The following is a 10,418-nucleotide window of genomic DNA, read 5'->3' as shown; positions in this document are numbered from 1 at the left end:
TTGTAGTTTAAATTATCCAATATCCTTTTTAGCCGCAACTCTCAACCTTGCATGCAATGGAGAGTGCATTTTCATCCGCCCTTTCACCTTTACGCTGTACATCGTTCGATTGCGTAAATCAAAATTCGATCGAGCAAAAAAGAAACGGTAATAAGCTTCGCACGCGTGGAATATTGTAGCGTGTACCGTTCGCAGGCAATCTTAGGAGAACGCGGCTGGTTTAATTTTCCAGGAAGTCGAGTTTCACTCATATATCGTTTATTATGACGATCGAATGTACGCACGCAGAAACCGGTTGCCAGGTGCAGCATTGCCCTTATTGATGAAGATACATTCTAAGACGTCGTTCCTTCTCTCCACTCCCTTTTCTCTTTCTCGCTATTTCCACGCCACGTATCCGTTCGCAAGTCCTTTACGTTTCTCGCTCTCCTCTTTTCCTGGGCCCACCGGTCGTCACTCTTCAATGTCGCTCGACTCGCGAAGAATGCCACACTCACGCAGAACACCGCGGATGCTGTCGGCGCACCGTTGTACCGCCGTCTTTTCCTGATCGTTCAGCTTCTGTCGCACCGTAGCGTATACACCTTCCCGACCGAGAACACAGGGTACCGACATGTACACGTCTTTATCGGTCCCGTGGGCGCAACTCTGTGAACAGAAATTCTTCGATCTTGTTTTTCCTGTCGTACCAATCGACATGCGAATAAGTGCACCTGAGAACGCTTTTTTCAAGGTATAAAAATATTTTACTTGTTAGTAAAGAGTCAGCATAATTATTCTATAAAGTGGATAAAATACAAAAAATGAATTAAAAATTATCATTATTATATAATTATAAGTAATATACGAAATTTCTTTCTTTCATATTCGATTATTAATTAATTATCCTGTAATCTAAATTTTGTTCCAATTGGTATCAAAAAAGGTAATATTGAGTTTTTATACAACTCAAATGTATCGTAGAATTAAAATAACGTATTTCTTTAATTAAACGTATCAAATTAATATGTTTAATTTTAGAATAACACTAGCAATAAGCTAATGGAAAACTATAAAATTCACTCAATAATTTTACAGAATGTGTTAACTTGATTATATCTCTCACATGTATATACGTCGACACTGGCAACACGGCTTTAGTATTCCTGACGACGGCGTCGACGATCTCAGCGGTGCAGAAGCCGAGAGCCCAACAGTTCGGTCCTCTCTCACCCTTCTGCCGATTAAGCTTCGTGTCGCTGTAAACACAACGCGAAGATTTTATTACTTCCTTAAATTTTCTCGAGAATGTCCAGTGATCTTAACCACTGACGTTTTATTTACAGCTTCGGAAATGTCACGCCACTTCTCGGGATCATCCGCTTCTCCCATTCGTGGGTTTATGTCTCGTATCTTCGTGCCCGCCACGTGAACGTTTGACCATATGGAAACTGTGAAACGACAGATGTTGGAGGGAAAGAGACGTCGTTAACTGTTAGGTCGTCTATAACTATAATATGTGTAATACTTTTCAACGTGAATAATATCTATATGTAAAAATAGATGCAATTATTGGTATACAGAGATATAGTAATCTAATAAGATCTTATCACTATATGTAAATACTATTCCAGCAAATGTGACTGCTATATAACGTAAATACACACATTTTATATCGCTATATTATATTCAGTATTTACTTATATATTTTTTATAGAATTGCATCGAATCTATGTAAAATTAGTCGGGATGTCAATCAAATACCAGATGTGTCGCCCTGCGCGCCCATACTCATGCAGTTGATTGACGTTCGCGCCAGTCCCAACTTCCGACTCAGTAAATCCTGAAACCTGCAGCTATCGAGCAGAGTCCCCGTGCCAAGCACTCTGCTTGAAGGAAACTTGGACAACTTCCAGGTGATGTACGACATCACGTCAATCGGTTGAGTTACAACTAGTAATACCGCCTTACAAGCCAACTTTGCAATTGTAGGAATGATCTTCTTGAACACTTCGATGTTGTGCTTGACATTCACCTCCTCCTCAAGTTTCTTTTCACAAACCGCAATTACTACTACTGTCGAGTCTTTTATCTTGTACATATCTAAAATACAATCTATTGTATAGTTCACATAAGATTATCGTGGAATGTGGTGAGATTTCTAGATACGTATGCATTTTAATACTTTAGCTACATTTTCCTGAGAGAGTTAAGGTATAAATCGTTTCGAATCTTTAGAGAAGACACTATTCACGCGAAAGGAGCCGTAACGGGAAATAGCTTCGTTAAGAATCAGATACGCCTTTCCGGGGAACCTTTAGTCGGAGAACGACGTCTTTATTCAACCGCGCAATCATCAGCTCCTCGGAAGTGCGTGGAATACAAAACGACGAGAGTAAATAAGAAATTTTCTCCCCTTTCGAGAGAGACTCACCATCGGAAGAGATGCGCCGATAACGATGGCGGGGAAGACAATCCGGCATGGTCGGAAAAATAAAGAGTACAGATCCAAGGCAACACCTTCACAAAATGCTTGTAGTAACACGCAGTGGTATCGCAACTATACGGAAGATACATTTACGACGGAGAAAGATGTTGTTACAGATAAGTTGGCAAGCCCGTAAAAAAGTCGTCCCACTTGTTCCAGTAATTGCTACCTCGCACGAGACAAGATCAGAAGAATCATTCCGCTATCCTTTATAAAGGTATAAATATACGGACGCTACGCGTTGTACGCAAGGCCGAGAAAAGTCGAACAAACCGAAATCATTCCTAGGATCAAACGTGATGCAACTCGATGAAACTACCAACGAGATCAAACCTGATCGTACTACACACTTTCCGTTACTGTCCTGAATTCCCACGAAGAACACAATGCTTTTATAACCAGCCGCTCATCGGACGGGGTAACTGCGCGCCGTACGCACGCTGGAAACAGAAACAGAAAACCGCGTCGTGGAGTCGATCACGGCCGAGATAAATAAGAGTGGACGAGATTTACGAGAGTGTCCGTGAAAAGCTCGGGGGAAACGTTCGTCCAGTTCACCAGCGTATAAGCGTCCGGCGATGTAGATGAGAGTAGAGATTAAAAGACAGGTCCGAGGGAATTCTGGCCTCCAAACTTGCTGCTAACTCAAAACCCACCTATATGCAGTGAGAACGTTGTTTCTGAATCGCTGCACGTTGACAGGGGCCTCTTGACGGGCAACCTAACGGATCGTCGATTTAAAATGGGTGTTGATCGGAGCTGATCGTGACACACTGCAGGTGACGGCGGATTCATCAGTTCGGACGTATCAATCTAAAATTTCTGGAATTTGTGCTGTCGTGAGCTGCCTCGCACCTAACGCGCGAAAGACCTATATCGTCTATGGACGTTCACGACTCGTTGATTCCATGATTAGAGCACGACGACGAGATCTAAAGTGTTAACCGCTATGACAACACTGGCTTTATCTGACACAGATAACGTGATGAGACGTTTTACGTAAGGATGATGTATGATCGGAAAGCAATGGAAAGTAGTAAAGTTGAATAGATGTATAGGTATTGTGTAATACCTGTACATAGCTTTTTATTTATTGGTATTATATATAATACGTAAATATATATCTTTAGTACAAAAAGTACCTGATGTGCCAATCACCAGAGGGCATCCTAGAAAGATACTAGCGTGCTGAATGTCTTCGGCTTCGGCAGAAGCTTTATCTGAATTTTGATCGATCAAACAGATCTCACTTGCTATGCGCTAAAAATATTACGCAAAAATAATTAATAAAAGCTTGTGAATTTATATAGGATTTATCCAAGAATTTCCGTACAAACAAATATGTTTTATAAACTGAAATAAAAAAAGTATTAAATAGAGATCTTAAAATATTGCATAAAAAATTTTTACATGTAAATATATGAAGGTTTCCTAGCTACCTTCGCAAAAAGGTAAAAAGATGAATTCAAAATCATATCGATTCAAGCTTGTATTTACATGGACGGATATCATTTTAAAGTTTAAAATGTAAACGTGTTTCTTTCAAAAGTATAATTGTTTTTTATACGTTTCATACTTTTGTTTAAATAAAACATTTTAGAATCTATGTTTATATAATATTTTTTTCTTATTTTAGCTCATGGAATACTGTTAGAGATTGTACGAAAAATTCTGGGACACTCTGTATATAGTAATAGCCCTATATATATATATATATATATATACTGTATATATACTGACTCTCATTAGAATTGCAATAGCACAAGCCATTCCAACTTTCCTTGCACCCACGATCGAAATTTTGACAGGATGCGGATAGGCATCGCATGGTCCCAGCTGCGTCGTTATTAAAGCATTCTTCGTAGTAGTTATCGTGATCGGAGCTTTATCAGTCTATTAAACACACGTTGTCTTATGTCGTAACTATGCCTACTTGTTAATCTACATTTTATATCGGTAGAAGTATCTCTAATGTTATAAGCAAGCGTCATTTCTCTTTCTAGATTTGAATTCATTCAGATGAGATACGAAAGAGTATTATCCCCGACTTACGTCATCGCATTCGGTTTCATCTGGCATTTTGCTGTCGGCATTGCTGTCCCCTAGAATATCACCCCTTTTAGATGTGTCAGATCCTTCGTCAGCCATGCTTCAGTCGTTGCTGTTAGCTTACCGAGCAGCTGTATGAGCAGTACATTTAATGAGAACACGATCTCCAGTCATCTGTGTACTTATAACTATGTATGTAATCGCACCCTGCTCGTTCGAGATGTATTAATGCTTTAGATGTATCAACCGTGTTGTTTCATCATCCTTATTACCTCAATCGCGTGACTTCCTTTTCCTTGTGTTATTAACTTCGAACGTCGCGGTGGTCGCAACTTTTCACTGGAGCTTATAAATGAATAGCGGTCGAGTTGTCGGTGCTCACGCTTATGCAGATCCGGATCGACCTACGCAGAAACGAGTCATCGATTTTTGAGGTGAATCGGGTATATCGCCGTTATGAGGAAGAGAAAACGTCCGCGAAGAAGTAACCGCGCGCGAGAAGATTCCGACTGGAAGAATAACGGTGGAGCTTATCCGCGCACTTTGCTGTAAATTAACTGCAGGTAGTCGTAGAAATGTAAGTAACTCCTCGTGCCTCCCGTCGCGTCGGTGTTCCATCGGTACGCTCCCGTAGCATCACATTCGCACAGATATACCCACGCACGTTATTGCGTATGCACGCACACTCGTAAAACACTCAGCTATGCCGAGACCTATTAGTTGATCATGGCGAACGAATATGATTTTAATGACTGTTCCGAATGAAATAATTAACCCCATGGCAGATATGCTAAATCACACGAGACTTTCTCAACCGTTTCCACACGAAGGATCTCTAATAAAATCCTGAAAATAGATTTTTCCTTAAAATGAAATACCGCCGACTACGACGAATCTTTAACCAGTTAATAATGATGCAAAAGCTCTGTGTAATATATATTATATGTCTAATACATTATACAACCTCTTAAGGTTGAGCGTGAAAATAACAAAAGAATTATATTTATCTTTTCATCTTCAATTTACATCATGCATTTAATAACTTTGTAATTATGCCCGATGAAAATTTATGTAAAGAAAAATTCGAACGTGGCGAAGTCTCATCCAAGTTTCAAAAGAAAAAAAAATCGTCTAATTTATCATATATGTTCAAATAAGTGGACAGGAGATTATTAACGTCACCTTGTTATATTATCTTCGAGACAGGCCTAAAGACTCCAGGCAAACCATAACAAAAAAAAAAAAGGAAAAAGCATGTGATGCTATATATTCTTCCAAATGTACGCGTTGAAAGTAACTCCTTGCATCTCCGATATAATACTCGAGCGACAATCTTAACCATCTGAAAAGGGACCAGTTAAAAAAGTAAAACTTTTCCATTTACTTTGGTGCCCGCAGATAAATCATACCCACTGCATTTAGGAGTAGCGGGCGAGGCGTTCCCGGTAGTTTGGGCATCGCGAAGTTTTAACACACATTCGAAGATGGATCTGCCTCTCGAGAGAGGTCTCGTTTTTCGCGCGTGGTCCATGCACGACTGGTCCGATCCCGCGCTCACGGACACATTCAATTTTAGCGTTAATAATTGCCGGGAAAAATGACGACCTTAAACGTGGCCATTCATCAGGGTCGATCGATATTGCGAATGCGCCTTAACGACGGAGAGATACCATCGGCCGTCCCGCTACAAAGTTATTGAATCGCGTCAAATAATATACGAGCCAATAATGTATGAATAGTCCTGCAATTATGGCCCGCCGATCGTATCTAAGGGCATGTTGTAATTTAGTAATCGTTCATTCTCACCAGACAGAGAATCGACGAATATCGGTGGATATCGGTTGCGGGAATGTGCGATTTTATTTACACAATTCCAAAGTTTAGGGAAAGCAATTGCTATAATTCTCAGCTCCAAATCGATAAAGCAATCCCCCGCTCTCGCACAATTACTCGCTACATCATCTGATTCTCTCGTAGCGGCTATCTCGCTAGGTTGCTGTAGGTTTGTAATAGGATAATATGTTTTCTATCTTTTTAATGACCCCGTGACACTTGTAACCATTCATAATGCCAGTTAAAATCGGTATCTACCAATTAAACGATTTCCTAATAACATCCACGCCGGATCGGGAAGATGGTAGGATCGGAGGTGAGGAAGTAATTTCGAATCTGACATTTATAGTTAAGCGCCGTGAGTGGGAACGAAGCGCCCTGCTTCCAGATAATTAATTTTCTACCTTAATTAATCATACGAATTTTATTAAACGTCGAGGTGAAGAAACGCGATACAATATCATCGTAGGAATTTTCCTATATCTATGACAAAGTCTGCCGACTAATGCCAGTATATATTGCCAATTCTCGCGGTTTCAAATTGCTATTGTAATTCTGCGATACCCTAAAATGTATGGATGCGAAAGAAGCCCCCGTACGAGGACACAAATCGATCGCGATAAAGGCATGATTCGACGATAACAATGTCTCGTAAGGTAAGATTTAGTCGAGTGGACGGTGCAAACGAGTCCCCGCTTACCGCGGAGATAATCCTCGAAGGTTGGTCGTAAGCAACCGATCTTCTGGTACCCAGACCCAGTCAACCGATCCAGACACCGGCTTGCGCATGCCTTCGATGCACAATGGTAGTATTGCAGCTGATACAAGTATGTTCGCCGTGCAACCGGAATTTTAATTGGCTATTTGTTTGTCCGCTACACTTCGCAGAGCTGCTATTGTCCGCCCTGCCGCAGGAGAACGACCATCACCTCTCCTCTCTCTTTCCCTACCTCGCCCTTCTTCCCATTGCTCGTGGTCGTCGCTTCATCGCCCAGTATTAATCTACTTTTAAGAAAAGAAGCGTTTCACGCACATATATATATACATACACACGCTATCATAAGATCGCTCCCTTAATGCGTTAGAATTGTTTGATTTAATCCTTGAAATTGGGCATCTTTTCTCCGAGCACAAACCAACATAAAAAATGGATTGAAAATTAATTAAATTTTTCAAATAAAGCGCTAAGTTTTATGTGTTATATAAATTGTATTGTCCACAAAACAATCTGACAAGTTTATTTTATAGTGTTATTAATCAATATATACATATTAATAAATACAACTGCTTTGTTTTAATATGTATATGATGTATATATGATACATATGTATCTAATCTACATTTATTAAAGCCAATTAATGATATTGTATAAAAAATGAAAATTTTATTAATTTCAAAACTAAGATCTTGTCTAAATGCATTATTTAACATAAACAAAAATAATTCCTATTTCTTCACATTCTTAAAAATTTCCGACTCTTTTATGCTTATATATTTCATAATTTGAACATAATTGTATTAAAATATGTTATGAAATCATTCGATTTTATATTGGCGTATTTCTATATCATATTGGTCATTTCGATGATGTTGCTTCTATTTTTTATCTTTATTTTTCTCAAGAAAATCAGGAACAGTGGAAAAACAATACAGTTGAACGGTTCGAAAGCGTAGAGTTCCTAAAAGTGAAGTAAGAATGGATCACAGTGAGAATGGCTTGAAATGTAATACCTTTCATGCACGCTCTATGAGCGTTAAAACTTATTCCAATTAAAATGCTACCTTTACTATAGACAGAGACCTGAACTCAAGATAAAGAGACTGAATGACCCAACATTAAAGAAGGGTGGATGCTGCACGAGAGATCATGCCATCGGTACTCTCGGAAACAAAGATCACGAACGCAAAATCGGCAGCCCAAGAAATATATTTTATTGATTTTTTTTTTGGTGCACATCGTATGTGTGCGTGTGATTAATCGCAACGTTATTTATAAGACTTCGAGATTCATTTTCGCCACGGTAATTATGGACCATTTGAATGGGCTGCGCGAAGGGGTTTTCCTTTTTGGAGATGTGCGTGCGTTCCAGCGTAATCTCACCAATGATCACGTACGATATTAAAAATTTGCCAGCTCTCGGCTTTCAATCGAACACCGGAGATCTCGGAGCACGGTCGTAGGAGGTCGGGGCTTACGTTTACGTACCCGGCCACGTACGTACGACCCCCGTGGCTCGCTGAAATATCGCGCGGACGCCGGTTCATTTCGATATTCTTGGCCCTGGGGCCCCGATGAGGAGAACTCTTCTCGGGATCGGGGCGGCGGAGGAGGGCCAGCAAGAGACCTCTCGTTTTATTACATTGCATCGGGAAGGGGCGAGGCTGACGCGCAATTGTTTATGCCCGTGTCCCGCCCTATCGGACGCATCGGACACATTCGAACATACCTACCACGTATACGCCGAGTCTGCTGTGTGGTGGTGGTGGTGGTGGTGGTGGTGGTGGTGAACGGACGTGGTGCGCGCGAACTGTGTACCCTCTCGTCCGCAACTCTACCGCACTCCTCTCCGTACTCCTCCTCTTTGTTTCTTCGTTCGGGCTAAGATTATTATTAATGGCCAGACCGAGGTCCGATACCCCGAAGTGTCAGTCTCATGACAATGACGAAGCTCGCACTTCGAGTCCACCCTCCCTGTCTTCTTCCTTCCACTTCTCTCTTCGTCTGATGACGAGTACTGTGCGTTATCGCGTGTGACTTCGATTGACGCCGTGGGTTATTGCAATGGAAATGGTGCGATTTGCTACGCACCAAACGCGCGAGATCGTGCACAATCAGCTTTTCAGTTATTTTGTGATTTGTTTCACTTTAGTTTATATAATAATAATCATCTTATAGATAAAAATATTTTAAAAAATTTTAGTTTGCATTAAAATGGTTACTTTTTACCAAATAAAATTGTACAAAATTGTTAAACATTGTTAGAAAATTGTGTTCACAAAAATATTTAGACCTATTCACTCCATTCACTCTAAGTATAAATAAATATAGAAGAAAAAAAGAATAAAATACGTATACGTTTTAAAATTATAGCTTAGACAAACACTCAGGGGAGAGAATGCAAAAAAGGAATGGTGCGATCAGCTGGCAGATGTTCCCAAATGATATCTATATGAGCGAGTAGAGTATTTTGAATGACATCAATGGCAGCAGGTGCTGGCTATCAGATCGTCGAACGGTCTGATTTAAAGCGGATATATAGATCATGAGAACACAGAACTGCTTTATTTTCTCTGCAAACAGGCGAACTTAATCTCACATCGTTTCACATTCCTAGGACCTTCCAGGATACACGTCAGGTGGAAAGAAGTGCACCGCAAAATTAAGCCTCACGCATCGTGATTTCGTTTAATTAGACACGAAATAACACCGAATATAAAAATTGCTCAGAGACACGAAGCAATCAATTCAACTTTTGCAAAGAAAAAAATGTTAACCTGCGGCCTCGGTTCAGCAATCATTAATACCGAAATTCGGCAGTACGCGGATGGAAGCTCGAAAGAGAAGGTGAGGAGAAAAGGTAAAAAGGTATAAGTTGGAAGCGATGCCGAGACGAATGAGTCGCACGGGCGACAAAATGGCGTGGACGGAACCGGGGGGCTCACTTGGGAAGCGATAAAATCGCACGAGCAGGGAACGCGCGCTGCGCTATCTCGGTATTCGCGCTGCTGCGCTGCGCAACGCGACTCAGCAACCTGTCTCCTTTTCTCTGAGCAGAATATCGTTCGCTTTCTCTGCCGATCTCTGCTTCGGGCGGGTCCATTTCTCCGGGTCGTTTTCCATCTTTGTCCCGATTGTTGAATTCGTTCGAAAGAGAAAGAAAGAGAGAGAAAATTAATACTCGCCAAGTGTACGCGCGGTCATAAAGCTTCCCCGCGACGCGGTAATTATGTGGGGCCGCGTGCATTATGCACCCTCGTCCGCGCGCTGTACCAAGCGTTTCGTTGTGGCGAAGCCGCCGTCTGCTTTACGAGCTCCTGCTTGTAATAACAAAGCACCGCTGTATGATGA

At 40.9% G+C, this 10,418-nt stretch overlaps 1 protein-coding gene across 1 annotated transcript in view; it reads right to left on the bottom strand.

The window, feature by feature from the left end:
* Positions 1-30: 30 nt before the first annotated feature.
* The window catches only part of LOC108772945 (L-lactate dehydrogenase A chain), a 118,612-nt gene continuing 108,224 nt past the window's right edge, over positions 31-10,418 (bottom strand). The window contains exons 2-9 of the mRNA XM_018538621.1: positions 4,789-4,920; positions 4,520-4,647; positions 4,208-4,360; positions 3,610-3,727; positions 1,744-2,082; positions 1,313-1,430; positions 1,106-1,238; positions 31-648 (exon numbers count right to left, since the gene is read on the bottom strand). Of these exons, the coding sequence (XP_018394123.1) occupies positions 454-648; positions 1,106-1,238; positions 1,313-1,430; positions 1,744-2,082; positions 3,610-3,727; positions 4,208-4,360; positions 4,520-4,615 (1,152 nt within the window). The 5' untranslated portion in view covers positions 4,616-4,647; positions 4,789-4,920 and the 3' untranslated portion in view covers positions 31-453. The remainder of the gene's footprint in view (positions 649-1,105; positions 1,239-1,312; positions 1,431-1,743; positions 2,083-3,609; positions 3,728-4,207; positions 4,361-4,519; positions 4,648-4,788; positions 4,921-10,418) is intronic.

The sequence above is a fragment of the Cyphomyrmex costatus genome, unplaced genomic scaffold (genome assembly GCF_001594065.2).
Source record: "Cyphomyrmex costatus isolate MS0001 unplaced genomic scaffold, Ccosl1.0 scaffold193, whole genome shotgun sequence".
Lineage (NCBI taxonomy): Eukaryota > Metazoa > Arthropoda > Insecta > Hymenoptera > Formicidae > Cyphomyrmex > Cyphomyrmex costatus.
Note: the sequence above shows the minus strand (reverse complement) of the source record. Positions and strands in the feature narration are given on the sequence as shown.